Raw genomic sequence first — 14405 nt, 5'->3', positions numbered from 1 at the left:
GTCCTTCTGCTTTAAACTATTTCTCCAGCAGACTGCACCATAAAACGGCCTCAGATGCATCAGAATTGGACCGTTTTTTCTTACTGTCATCCTGACAAGGTCTTCTATCACCCTGTGGTGGGGTGGTTGACTGATTGTTTCTTTTTAGCCTTTTATTCTGGAAAATGTACTTAACAAGCAAACAGCTTAGTTACAGAATTTAGAGGGCTCTTATTTTGAAATGATGCATCAGAATTGGACCACTTTCACTCAGCTTCATCCTGAGTAGGTCTGCTATCACCCTGAAGTGAAACAATCGATTATTTTGTTTTGACCTTTTTATGCTATTCTGAATAAAACAGAAAGTGAGCTCAATTTCAAAAATTTAAGGGGCTCCAATATTGAAATGATGCATCAGAACTGGATCATTATCGCTGTGTGTCATCCTGACAAGAAGTACATTCATCTGACAGTGGAAATATAGATTGATTATGGTTGATAAATGATTGATTGATTTATTTTTTTTATTTTTTTTTTATTCTTTTTATTCTATGTAGCGACTTCCAAGAAACAAAAAAATCACTCAAATCCTAAAATAAACGATTGATCTTTTATTGTTGAAGATGATCAAATCATAACAAACTGAGTTTAACATGAGACAAAAGGATTTCAACCAGTGGCGTCGTCAGGCCTAATTTGAGGGGCTGAAGCCCCCCCTAAAGTATCATCAAGCCCCCCTAAATGATTTGAGGTGATTTCATCATACTACTCACACCCGCTGTGGTTTTCGCGGGAGATGTTAAATCGCGAACGGGCGAGTCTTTTGTATAGCTTTTTCAAATGAACGGTAAGAACCGATTGACAGGCGTAAGTGAGCTGTTCGTTCTGAAACGTGCAGGCAATTAATATTCAGTAATGGCCTGCAAACAAAAGGGCTGAGACAGAGCAGCGAATCAGTTATTTTTGTTCACTGAAAAGCGCTGTTCAAAAGAGTCGACTCGTTCAAGAACTTCCCATCTCTCGCTAAAAACTCCCGGTACTAGGACAACAAAAGTTACGGAAAAAAGCCTCTTTTAAGTAGTGGAAGGAGATAACACTTTGATAGTAGAAGTAAGCTTAACTAATGAGGTAAAAACGCCTCATAGAGGGAACTCAAGACCGTTTGGAGGGCTGAAGAGTTTATCTGATGAGGCAGAGACAGGCTAAACTTTTATATTGACTCCCAGCGTTTGAGCTAAGCTAGGAGCGGTGGGCAGGCTTTATCCGTCTCTTCTTCCTTGTTACTGGACAGACAAGTCAAAAGGATGGAGGCTATCTTCTTGTCATGGACTCAGGAGTAAAGCAAGACACAAGAAGTCTTTATTTAAGCCATCAATATAGAATGGATATCAGGACGTTTTTCCGAAAAGTAAGTATTTATCACTGATGGTAGTTAACAATTGACTCTAGCCCCCCGCTAACAGTAGTTTATGATTATTATTATCATCATATTATTGTGATGAATATAACAATAATAATACAGTCACAATTATCACTCCGTCACCCCTGTTGATCTAAAGGAGTGAGGGCAGAGAAGCACAGGGAATGAGAGGGGAGAGACCTCCACTGGAAAGGTGAGTCTAAAGATAGAGTAATTTGTCTGTAGGACACTGAAATAAATAAAATAAATTATGAATAAGTGCTATGGTAAAAATGAGATAGCCTAACTCGATGGGTAATAAAAACAGCTAAAGCAGAGCAGGTCATAATATTAGAAGTGATAGATCTGGTCTAAAAAGGAGAAATAAAACAGGTTACGAGGATTTAAATAAATAAAATAATAACAACAAATTATACTAAATACAATCAGCTGAAAGCCAGACTAAAAAGGTAGGTCTTGAGTTAATTTTTAAAAATATGAACAGTAGGAGCTACCCTCAGGTCTTGAGGTAGGCTGTTCCACAGATGGGGGACACAATAATAGAAAGAGGCTTCCCCAAGTGTTTTAGTTCTAACTTCAGGTACCATTAAAGTCCACTACCTGATGACCTGAGAGCCCTACTTGGCTCAAATGATAAAAGCAAATGTGATAAATATAAAGGAGCAAGACCTTTAAGAGATTTTTTAGACTAATAAAAGAACCTTAGATTCTTTTCTAAATCTTTTCTAGTTACTTATGTGCCAAAATTTTATCAATCTGACTTCAAAATACAAAACTATTATTGTGTTGTCTGCAAAAGTCATGGCATTAGTCTCTATGTTGAGCAGTTATTAACTCTATGTGTTGTTTTTTATTTGTTACACATGTGATCATTTGCATCTCCTGGGGCTGAACCCCCCCCCGGTCCCTAAATCCTAGTGACGCCCCTGATTTCAACGGTGATTTAAAGGAAACAACGGTCAACAAAAAATACGACGACGCAGCTCATCCCTCTCTCCCTTCCACACCTCACAAACTATGACAGGTGAGTTTAAAAAAAAAAAGAAAATCACTTCATATCTCCGCCCCCCACTCAATACACCATTCACCAATTTACGTGCTCCCCTCACAAACCAAAAAAATTACTCAAAATTCCAGAAATACCAAAACAAACTATAAATGTACTCATGGCTCCTACATTCTAGACTATGTACATACCAAGATGTTATCTCAGTTTCTTGACTTTAAAAACATCAATATAACTTTTAGAATGAACCACACAGCAACAGCAAAAGCACAGTTTTGGATGATTTGACGACAAACATTCAGTTGTGACTGAAAAATCCTCAGCAACAAGAAGCGTGTCTGGACATGTGAATCACTTTTAGGTGTCCTCTGGAAACACTTTTGTTGTGCTTTATATTTGCAGTGCGTTTTTCTAAATGCTGCTCACGTGTTGTCAAATTGATGAAGATTTTTTCTTAATTTGCTTGTGTTTTGTCTTTTTGCACGTGTTTTCATAAGTTGCAGCGCTTTGGGCTCTCAGGGCCACCATACACAAACCTTTGGTGCCACTTATTAAAAAATGTGACCTTGATAAAGCCCCACTAAGTTGTCAGAGACTTCCTTTGCACCTGATGGACTTTAATGTCACTGCTGAGCACATTCGAGGCAAACAGATAAAAAATGGCCGACGGCCTTTCGAGGCATCCCCTAGACGGGGATGGTGAGTCAGACACAAATGGTCAGATAAAACCATATGTGAACATCACAGTGGCTAACAGGCCTATCACACCACCCAAACTTGTATAAATCTGCAGAGCCACTCTCAGTGATGCTGAACTGTAAAAAGTAACCACCCTCCACAGAGAAGGGTGACCTTCAACATAGTTCTCAACCTGGCAAGGATTCGATGCAGCCAGAGCTCACCTTTCTGGGTCAGACGGTCCAGTGCCCTACCAACCTACACAGAGATGCAAACTACTTGTACCAACTCCCCTGCCCAGTGGCCCCTGGCAAAGGATTGCAGCTGACCTGTGCGAGCTGGAGGGTAAGAGTTACCTCATTGTAGTGGAATCATTTTCCAGAGACATTGAATTTGCTCTCCTCCCCTCTATTGCAAGCGCCTGGTCATTGGCAAGCTGAAATACATGTTTGTGAGATGGGGAATTCCACCTGAACTCGTCAGTGACAACGGTAAGCAGTTCTCGTCAGGGGAGTCCTGGGACTTTAAACAGAGGTGTGGTTTCTCACACACAACATCCAGTCCCCACTACCCTCAGGCAAACAGGGCCGCTGAGAGAGCCGTCCAAACAGCAAACCACATCCTCAAATAGCCTGACCCCTGTCTAGCCATAATGTGTTGTTGGTCGACAATAATTGCTGCAACCGGAGAGAGCCCTGTCCAGCTTATGACTGGAGGAAAAATCCGCACCACTGTCCAGGTACTCAAAAAGGCCTGCTGCCACACCCAGTCAGCCAGGATCTTGTCACCCAGAAGGATGTAGAAGAAAAAGAAGCATATAGATTCTTCAATAACCGCAGACATTCAGCTCATACGCTTCCCGAGCCGTGCGGAGGCTACCCCTCAGGTGCTATCACCAAGCCAGCCACAACCAGGCCACACTTTGGAGCTACCTGTCCAGCCTGTGACCCCTCGGAGAGTGACTTCAAGAGGATGGGAGTTCAAACAGCCTGTCAGATTTAGAGACTGAAAGTGACATTTAACTCTGTCTTGTTATGTCTATGTGAGTGTTTGTTCTTCTCTTTAGTCACAGTAACCTATGACTGAAGTTGGACAAATGGCAAAGTTTAGTTGTTTTGCTGTTTAATAATTAGAAATGAGTACACTATCTTTCATGCACCCAACAGTGTGTATTTTCTTATAAAAGGGGGAGATGTCAGAGATATAGCCTGTTGGTCATTTGCGACGTCTACTGCTGAAGCTCCTGTGATGTCATGTGGTGGGTTTCCCTGCTCATGTGGATCAGGATGAGGTCATTTCTTCCTGAGGAAACCTCTAGATCCCTTTCTGGCTGAGGGTCTGAATCTTCAGGTGTTTCCTGTGTTAGGTTCCTTGTTTGGGACATTTTAGTCTCTGAAGAACTTGAAATGTTCTGGATTTTTACAGCAACAAAAAATATCTTTTAGTAAAAAGCCTGTCTGTAATATAAGAAATCACACTTAAGGCCCAAGAGTGATTTATTTCATTCATTTTCTTAAGCGCTATCCTGTTCAGGGTTGCGGGTGGCTGGAGCCTATCCCAGCTGTCATTGGGCAAGAGGCAGTTGCAATTTAGAGTGGTCAATTCACCTGATGAGCATGCTAAGAGTGATTCTTCATGTAATATTTCACAGATGCACGGGGTGTCTGAAAAAGTACTCCATTACTGAAACAGGCTGTACACAAAGCCCATTTATGTTTTAAAATATAGAGCAAAGGCAATTAATGAGATTTCTTAATCCAACTGGTTTATGTGCTCGTCACAGGTTGTTCAGAAACTGATTTTCTCCTCCCGGTCCGTAGGGGGCAGTATTGACCTTCAGTATGCAGCCTCGGCCTCCCGCAGCGTCATCAGAGGAAGAAGAACCACAGCGGGAGGGAGAGCGGAGCTGCTCACGGCATCATGGCGGACAAACGAGAGGCTGACGGAGCAGAGGCGGAAAGTTTACCTGTCAGGGTGAAAATAGCAAAAACTGAAGAGGATGGAGGGCGAGAAGAAGATGGACCTGAGCACATTCTGTCTGAGTTTCAAACAGTCAGAGTCCTGAGGGATTCCGCCCGGGAGAAAAACATCTTCATCCACGGGAAGGTAACAAAATAGCTGTGTCTACAGTCTACGGTTATTTAAATACAGGCCTATGGTTATTTTACAGCCTATGGTCATTTTACAGCCTATGGTTATTTTACAGCCTATGGTTATTTTACAGCCTATGGTTATTTTCATACCGTCTATGGTTATGATAAAGTCCATGGTTATTCATAATGCAGTTCATGGTTATTATAGAGTCTATGGATATCATCATACAGGCTATAGTTATATAAGCTAGCCCCTGACTCAGACTGTATATTAAACACAGACTCTATCGTAAACATTGACTGTATATTTAACATAGAGTTTACAGTAAACATTGACTGTATATTAAATATGCTTTACTCTGTGGTTGCCACTTACAAGTCATTTTTTAAGCTTAGAGCAGCCAAGTAGTTATCATTTTCAAACTTACAGTCAACTTAACACTTTGAAACATATCTTCCAAATATATATATCCATATATTACACAGGGCTTCAGACTAACTTTCTGCATCGGTTGCACAGGTGAGCCTAACTTTATTTTCTAGGTGCATCAACACATAATTTAGGTGCACCCAAATATTTGATTGCGCCACCTTAAATGCCATCAGGTCCCCTTTTTATTGCTTTCCATGACCTTCTTGTAAACAAGAATAAGGTGTAGAGAATTTTTTGTCTTTTTTGAAGTATAATTATATTGAAAAAGAAAATCTGTGTTTAAAGTGTTCAAAGTGCTCCACTGGGCTGAGATTAAACATTTTAAACCCAAACATGAAGGAAAATAAAAAAAAATCCTCTGCTGATGCGGATGACTTTATATGTGGATATGAACCATAGAGATGAGTGGTGACATCTAAATGGAATGGTAAATGGACTAGTACTTATATAGCGCTTTTCTAGTCTCTCAGACCACTTCAAGCGCTTTACACTGCTAGTCTCATTTACCCATCCACACCCTGATGGTAGAGTTTTTTTTCCTATTGGAAACCATCAGTTTTATCTACCACATTCACACCACACATCACATCCACTGACCAACAGTGGGAGCAATTCGGGGTTCAATGTCTTGCTCAAGTGTCAAGGACACTTCGACAAGTGACTGCAGGAGCTGGAATCGAACCCTGCGACCTTCTGATGAAGGGGTGACTACTCTACCACTGAGCCACAGCCGCCCCGTTACATCGTTACAGCTTATAAGAACCTAGAGTTAGATGATAACACGTCTGTAAACACTGGTGAATGATCATTGTAAGAGTGGAATCAATTTTGACCAATAACTGTGTGTCTTATGTGTGCTGGGAGTTTTAAACACTCACAAAACTTAGAGCAGTGAGTGAACAGGACCAGCAGGGTTAGGTGCATCTGTGCAACCTCAAAATTTTTTGTTGCACTCTGAAAATTTTTTGTCACATATGCAACCAAATTGGTCACACTCTGGAGCCCTGTTACATGTCTGTGAGCTTGGTGCTCTGTAGTTCATCATGACTACATCCCTGTCATAGACTGTGGATTGAATTCTATGATCACCACAGAAAGACACTTAACTTTCCCCACAGCTCGCTGATGAAGAGGCCGTGGTCATCCTGGAGAAGACTCCCTTCACAGAGGACTCTCTGCCTGACCTCTTCAGTGGATCTGTACTAAGGCTGGAGATGAAGAATGACATCTACAGCACATATCGACTTCAGGCTCCTCTTCTGTTCAATGGTAGGACAAATCAAAGATGAAGCCCGCAGTAACGCTGCTGCAGTGGAGGCTCGGTACCTACATGTGTCCTCTTTGCAGAGATAAAGACTACAGTGGTCTGTCCAGCTACTGAGAAGCATGTGAAGAAATACCAGCGCCAGGAAAGTTACCTGGTTGAGGAGACCGGGGAGGACTATCAGTCCATCACTCTGCCCTACCTTCAGCAGCACAATTTTAGTGTGCAGGTAAGTCTGATCCCCCTGTTCCTCCACTCACCTGTTTGTCTTCAGGGTTTGAGTTTTACCTGAAATCAGGAAACCTTTGGTCCAAACAGAATCCACAGCTTCATACTGAAATACAGTGTGTGTGTGTGTGTGTGTGTGTGTGTGTGTGTGTGTGTGTGTGTGTGTGTGTGTGTGTGTGTGTGTGTGTGTGTGTGCATGTGCCTGTGCCTGCGTGTGTGCGTGTGCGTGTGACTGTGCCTGTGCCTGTGCCTGTGTGTGTGTGTGTGTTTGTATTATTAAGTGGGTTCACAACATCCTGGAGAAAAAGGCAGAGGCTGAGCGGATAGTTTATGAAGATCCTGACCCAAAGGTTGGCTTTGTCCTTCTTCCAGACTTCAAATGGGACCAGAAGCAGGTGAGGGGCAGTGGATGTTATGGGTTATATGCACACACACACAAACATGCAACATGCTCACACACTCTGATACAGAGGCCTGGATGATAGAGATGCCCACCTTTATAGGCTGAGATCTAGTCTCACTCTAGTCCAGCATAAACAGATCAGTGACCTCTTGTAGATCTCATGTGTACTAGCAGCATCCCTGTATGACCTCCATCCTCTCTCCTCTGAGTTCTGTGTGCATTTAGAGCAGGAGTGGCCGACCTGCGGCTCGCTAGCTGCATGTGGCTCTTTGCTTTTTGGGGTGTGGCTCTTTGATCAATTTATGTAAAGAAATATAGGTATTTATATATTGTTATATTGTTGTATATTGAGTAGTGGTGTGATGAGTAATCAAAAATATTGGTATACTGATGCCAATGTTGGGACCTGTATTGATCAATACTTGGGTGATGAGATTGACACTTAAGTTTCAGTTTCTCTTCTTTACATGTGCTCCTCTCAATCGCTCATGTGCTTATAGCTGTCTAGATGGATAGAAAGATAGATAGGTAAATAGATAGATAGATGGGTGAAACTCTCTTCTGAAGTGAAAACAGACATTTGTCTTTGACACAGCTCCAAGTACCAATTTAAACACACTTACAAACACAATAAATCTCACTTTGGAAATTGGAAATGTATTGATTTTCATTTTATGTCATTTCATTTATGTGTGAGAGAAAGTGCGTTTCTAAGACCATGTGTGTGATGCAGCTCTTTGTAGTACGATGGTAATTTTTGTGGCTCTTGGTCTATGATTGGTTGGCCACCCCTGATTTAGAGAGTGAGTCCACAATGATGGCCCAAGGTCTCTGTGCAGTGCACATCCTGAAGTAATCCATGCCCATGCGTGTAGTGATGGCTGTTTGAGACTTTGTTGAAGTTGCAACACTTTTTCCAAATATGTTTCCTCACGCTCCCAGTAACCATGGATGGAAGGACAGGTCGATGTCGTCACTTCTTAGCTCTCACCTCAGAACCAGCTTGTTGTCCTCACCTCCTTCTCCTAACCTTGTGGGGAAACATCAGGCCTTGCACCAGTTAGCATTGATATGCTACAGGCTGCTAACAGCAGCAACAAAATGATCCACTCTAAATACTAAGATGATGAAAAAGAGACGAAAAAATGACAGGCAGCAACAGGCAGGCACTTGGTTGGCACCTTGCAACAAGAATATAAAATACTAGTAATAATACTGAGATCAGACATATAGCCCTTCATGCCACTCATGTCCCGCGAGGTACCTCTCGGTCTTAAAAAGGTTGGTGACCCCTGTTGTAGACCATGGCTGTTTTCGAATTCGCGTACTACATACTGCTTATTAAAGTAGTATGTAGTAGGCACTGCCTACTACATACTACTTTCATAAGCAGTATGTAGTATGACTGTTCAGTTGGGTTAATTTTTGTAGTATGCTACGCTGGTCTTCAGTTCGAAGAAAACGGAAGTTGGCTACGGCTGACTTTTTTTCCCAAAAAAACTTTATTGAAAATGTAGAAAATAAACGAACCACGAGTAACTTATCTGCAAATATATTGCCAAAGAGAGCATTTTATATTAACTTTCAGTGATGGAGATGATGAGGATTTAAAGATAAAAAAAGAAATGGCTCTCATATTTATATTCCTCTGCTACTCTGGTTGTTGTTGCTCCGCCCTCTGCCATTTTCACTTCTGATATGGGACCAGGCGTGTTGCATTGTGGGTAACAGTATGCAAAGCAGACTGGTCCGATGCATACTGTGGATTTTTCCCGATTCAGTACGTCATCCGGGTGTTTTTCTCATACTACAACTCTGACATTTGTTCGCATACTGCATACTGCATACTGCATTTTGGTCGAATCAGTAGGCACTGCTAGTATAGTATGCGAATTCGAAAACAGCCCATGTTTCTCTTTCTGCATGCCTGATTGCATCCCTATGTATGCTAACTTTGTATGCTAACGCCAACTTTTTTCTCATTACATTTATTTCTAAAGCTGCATTTCAAACAATATTTCTACCAGACATTGGTATTAACTCAAATAATCCACACATAAAAAGAAATCCTGACATTCAAGTCCATAAATAATGATTATGTGGAATTAAGTGTGATAACACAGGAGAAAGTATTGAACACACCATGGACAGGCTGTATACTTTGGCAAGGAAATGCATCATACCACCTGAAATCTGTCAGTAATTATTACTTGAACTTCCAATTAGTGCAAACCAACATCAGCTGGGCTAGAGCAAATTAATGGTCCTATAAAAAATGTCATTTTTTCACCAAGCAGTTAAATACCACACACCTCATGATGGGTAAAGGCAAAGAGCTCTCTGAAGACATTCACAGCCTGATTGTTGCTCAGCATCACAATGGAACTGGTTACAGACAGCACCTGAATATTCCAGTCAGCACCATTGGGGCCACTATTCGTAAGTGGAAGAAGCACCACCTTACCATCAACAGGCCACGCACAGGAGCTCCTTCCAAGATTTCTGACCAGAGAGTCAGAAAGATAGTCAGAAGAGTACTCAACAAGCCAAGGATCACCCTGAAAGTGCTCTAGAAAGACTTGGAGGCAGCAGGTACAATTGTTACAGAGAAAACAATAGGCAATGCACTCCACCGCCATGGTCTCTATGGACGCTCAGCCCGCAAGACTCGATTCCTCAAGAAAAGGCATGTTGAAGCTGGTTTAAAGTTTGCTAAACAGCATCTTAACAAGCCTGTAGAATACTGGGAGAATGTTGTCTGGTCAGACGAGACCAAAACTGAACTTTTGGGCTGTCATACTACAGACCATGTTTGGAGGAGAAATGGCTCTGCACATCAGCCAAAAAAACACTACACCAACAGTGAAGTTTGGAGGTGGAAGCATCATGGCATGGGGTTGTTTCTCATCTCATGGTGTTGGCAAACTTCATATAACTGACGGAGCAATGAATGGAGCCATGTATGGGAAAATTCTTGATCTGAATCTGCTGCCATCCACCAGGATGATGAAGATGAGACGTGGCTGGACCTTCCACCAGGACAACCATCCAAAGCACACGGCAAAGTTGACTCTCAAATGGTTTCAAAAAAAGAAAATCAATCTGTTAGAACGGCCTAGTCTATCACCTGACTTCAATCCAACTGAACATTTGTGGAAAGAAGAAAAGAAAAGGGTTCAGCAGAGGGCACCAAAGAATATTCCAGATTTAAAGACAATCTGTGCAGAGGAATGGGCCAAAATCACACCTGAGCAGTGTGGGCCATTAGTTCAAACATACGAGAAGCTTCTTGAAGCTGTCATTGCAAACAAAGGCTTCTCCACTAAGTATAAGATGAGTGTCAGTTAGTGTGTTCAATACTTTTTTCCTGTGTTATCGTACTTAACTCCTCATAATCACGATTTATAGACCTGAACGTTGTGATTTCTTTTCATGTGTGGATTATTTGAGTTAATACCAATGTCTGGTAGAAATATTGTTTGAAATGCAGCTTTGGAAATAAATGTAATGAGAAAAAAGGTGGCGCGTTCAATACTTATTTTCCACACTGTACCTCACCTCACATACATTCAGTTAGTTTGCTCATGCCCTTGAGCAAGGCACCAAACCCCCAACTGCTCAGTGTTGTATGTTGCTTTTGACAAAAGTGTCTGCTAAATGTGTCAGTTGTCAGTTTTAATACAGAGAAGACAACAGTAAAAGACATGAACTCAGTGTTTAACCGGGCAAAAGTCAAACACCTTCTCAAGCATTAATGTCTGTGTGGGATACTGCTTTCTCTCTCCAACTGAATGTTAATGTGGGCTGTCCTTAAGTGACCCATTTACTCCTGCTCTCAATATCAACAAATCATAGTCTGGCCATTACCCCTGTGGACATGTGGACCCATGTGTGTGAGTCTCTGGACCCAGCTGTTGAGTTTATAAACTCATTCTGCGTCTACAGTCACTGCTGTGTGTGCATACGGTGGAGGGTAGTGCTGCAGGAAACCAGGAGCAGGTCATGTCTTTACACTTCAGATGCAGAGATGTGGTCAGACTGAATCTTGATCCCATTGTTGCTTTGATTAAGTCAACTTAAGTTAGTTGATTAACTTTGAATAGGAGAGCCGTCATGTATGATAGCTGAGCTGTTTGAGCTGCTCTCACATTGTTATGTGTCTGTCATATTTCAGAACATGTGAAGTCTCTCTTTATGTTTCAGTTGGATGACCTATACCTAATTGCCATAGCACACTGCAGAGACATCAAGAGCCTCAGAGATCTGGAGTCAGAGCATCTACCGCTACTGAAGAACATCCTGCAGAAAGGAAAGGTGAGGGGACACCATTACCCATAGAGCAGCTTCCAGAACTGTGGTTTAGAGTGAAAGAATCAGGGCTGTCAGAGAAGATGTGGGCTTGGTACACACTAGAAATGGTTTGATACACACTGAAGGTGGTTTAGTCACGCAGTTAAAGCTAGTACAGTACACAGTGACTGTATTTAGGGCCTACACTGTCTGTGAACCTGGACCTAAGAAAACATAATCATTGTGATTTTTTGTTTTAAGTTCATGACTGCCCTGACTGTTTGATTCTTTGTTCAACTGTTTGCGTGATTGTATGATTGTTCGTTTGTCTGTTTGATTGTTTGACCGTTTTTTTGCTTAGACAGTTTAAAGGGCAACTCCGTGGTTTTGACACCTGGACCTTATTTATTATATATTTTTTGTGTGCATGCTCATTTACTCACTCAGACAAACATTGTGCAGCTTGGAGTCCTTCAGAAGTTATTTAGATCCAACCGATTTTAGCCGCACTTAGCGGGGGCCACGGCAAGGGAGCTTCAGTGCGGGACATAATCTCTGCAAAGTCACTCATTTCGGCTATATTTTTTCATCCATTGCCAGTGTTATCATTAAGTCAGCTCGTCTACCGTCTTCAGGTGGGTCAGCTGACCCAGAGCTGACCTGGTAAACAAACGTTTGACGGTTGTCCTTACCGGTTTGAGCCTGAGTACACAGACGAGGAGCTCCATGAAAGAAGGATGCAGAGGCAGAGAGACAAAGAGCTGGCTTGAGAACAACAAACAGGAGCACGTCCACCACTCAATGTGAACTGGTGGTGCGCTTGTGGACAGTGTTCGCCTATGGCAACAGAAGAGGAGTGTGTTTGTGATAATGATGGATAGTGATGAATGAGAAAATATAGCCAGAATGAGCGATTTTGCAGGGATTATGTCCCGCGCTGAAGCTCCCTTGCCGTGGCCCCTGCGAAGTGCGGCTAAAATCGGTTGGATCTAAATAACTTCTGAAGGAGTCCGAACTGCACGATGTTTGTCTGAGTGAGTATATGAGCATGCACACACCTATAAATAAGGTCCAGGTGTCAAAAAACTGGAGTTGCCCTTTAATTGTTTGTTTGTTTGTCTGTTGGATTTTTTGTTTGACTGTTTGATGGTAGGATTGCTAGTTTGACTATCATTTATTTTCACTGATTGTTTGACTGACTGTGTTTTTAACTGATTGTTTGTTTGTGGGCCTGGTTGGTTGATTGATTAATCTATTGTATGTTGGACTGTTTGATTGTTTAACTTTTAGTTTGATTATTGTATTGGAACCATATGAAGGAGTCAGTGTTTCCTGTTAATGAGTGTTTGGACAGGTCATGAGATCTACATTAGGTGCAGCCGTAGTCCTGTTGTGAGGTCATGTCAGTCACAGAGGAATAATGTCCCACCTGTTTGTTGTGACAAAGGAGGCCATCACGGAGCGGTACTGCATTCCAGGCAATCAGCTGAGAGTCTACCTGCACTACCAGCCGTCGTACTACCACCTTCACGTTCACTTTACCAAGCTGGGCTACGAGGCTCCAGGCTGCAGTGTGGAGCGAGCCCACCTCCTGTCAGACGTCATTCAGAACCTGCAGAGTGACTCTCAGTACTACAGGACCCGGGCTCTGTGCTTCCCCCTCAGGGCTGAAGATGGACTCCTTCAGAGGTTTAAAGACTCAGGGAGGTTATGACCTGCTGTCACACAGATGCTCAAACAGGAAGTGAGCTTTTTATGCTACCAAGAACTCTGTGGTCAGCCTTACATGGGATTTTTACGGGTTTGAGGCTGCTTTGGCATTTTCCTATTAGGTCACAGCATTGAAGGTGTAAAGTTCCACTTAAAATATTTTTTATAAGTCTGCTGATTTTTTTCCTCTGACTGAATAAACTTTTTTTTAACTAAACTTGATAGTTATACTTCTTTATTTATCTCTGTGTTCCTCAGCTGTGTGACAGAGAGACTGAGCTCCATGTGTCAGTGCTCTTTTTATCCTTCCTTTCTTTGATAGGCTCAAACACACCTGCAGGGTTTTTACTCACTCCATGGCTGAGACAGCGGGGCAACAACATGTGAACAGGTGTTCATACAGAGCAGACGTTGGACATGTATGAACAGGGTTATGTGATCAGAATACAAAATGTTCAAAAATAGAACACAAACACTAGGTGAGGTGTGCGCACTGAATAGTGAGGGTGAAATGTAAAGTAAGAGACTTGAATTTAAAATCTATTCAATGCAAAGCATGATAGATGCAAATAAAGGAGCTTTTCTAAGTGACAGTGTGATTGAAGACTGGCTGTTGAAATGGTTTATGTCCCTGTGAAGCTAATACATTGACTCAGATTAGTGCGTTTTTAAATCCTGACCCATCAAACATGAAAAAGACAGATTAAAAAAAGAGATGTTTATTAACCCTTTTAACAAAATCCACAGAAAGTTTTCTATAGCGATTTGTTTATGATATATTTTATGTCATATTTGGAAAATTGTGAGATTTTGGAAACTTTTTTAGTGAAGTTTTTAGTAAATATGAGTTCTTTAAATACAGAAAATACTCATGTTAAAATGAGGAACACTCCGGATGTTA

The 14405-nt window shown here is 41.8% G+C and overlaps 1 protein-coding gene across 1 annotated transcript; it reads left to right on the top strand.

Moving 5' to 3' along the window:
• Positions 1 to 2280: 2280 nt before the first annotated feature.
• Positions 2281 to 13667, top strand: dcps (decapping enzyme, scavenger). Its single transcript, XM_074674892.1, has 7 exons — positions 2281 to 2423; positions 4904 to 5189; positions 6728 to 6878; positions 6957 to 7102; positions 7383 to 7496; positions 11708 to 11818; positions 13242 to 13667. Exons 2-7 carry the CDS (start codon positions 5004 to 5006, stop codon positions 13506 to 13508), a joined length of 975 nt encoding a protein of 324 aa, XP_074530993.1. The 5' UTR covers positions 2281 to 2423; positions 4904 to 5003; the 3' UTR covers positions 13509 to 13667.
• The last annotated feature ends 738 nt before the right edge of the window (positions 13668 to 14405 follow it).

Source organism: Halichoeres trimaculatus, unplaced genomic scaffold (assembly GCF_033239565.1).
Source record: "Halichoeres trimaculatus isolate MK-OKI-2021-1 unplaced genomic scaffold, fHalTri1.1 fHalTri1_scaffold_7, whole genome shotgun sequence".
NCBI classification, from domain to species: Eukaryota; Metazoa; Chordata; class Actinopteri; order Labriformes; family Labridae; genus Halichoeres; species Halichoeres trimaculatus.
Note: the sequence above shows the minus strand (reverse complement) of the source record. Positions and strands in the feature narration are given on the sequence as shown.

Bases quoted from the DNA above. Each gene is read 5' to 3' on its own strand.
- dcps (XM_074674892.1), top strand. From the start codon at position 5,004: ATGGCGGACAAACGAGAGGCTGACGGAGCAGAGGCGGAAAGTTTACCT. The intron at 5,190-6,727 runs GTAACAAAATAG...CTTTCCCCACAG, and splicing joins ACATCTTCATCCACGGGAAG to CTCGCTGATGAAGAGGCCGT. The intron at 7,497-11,707 runs GTGAGGGGCAGT...TTTATGTTTCAG, and splicing joins TCAAATGGGACCAGAAGCAG to TTGGATGACCTATACCTAAT.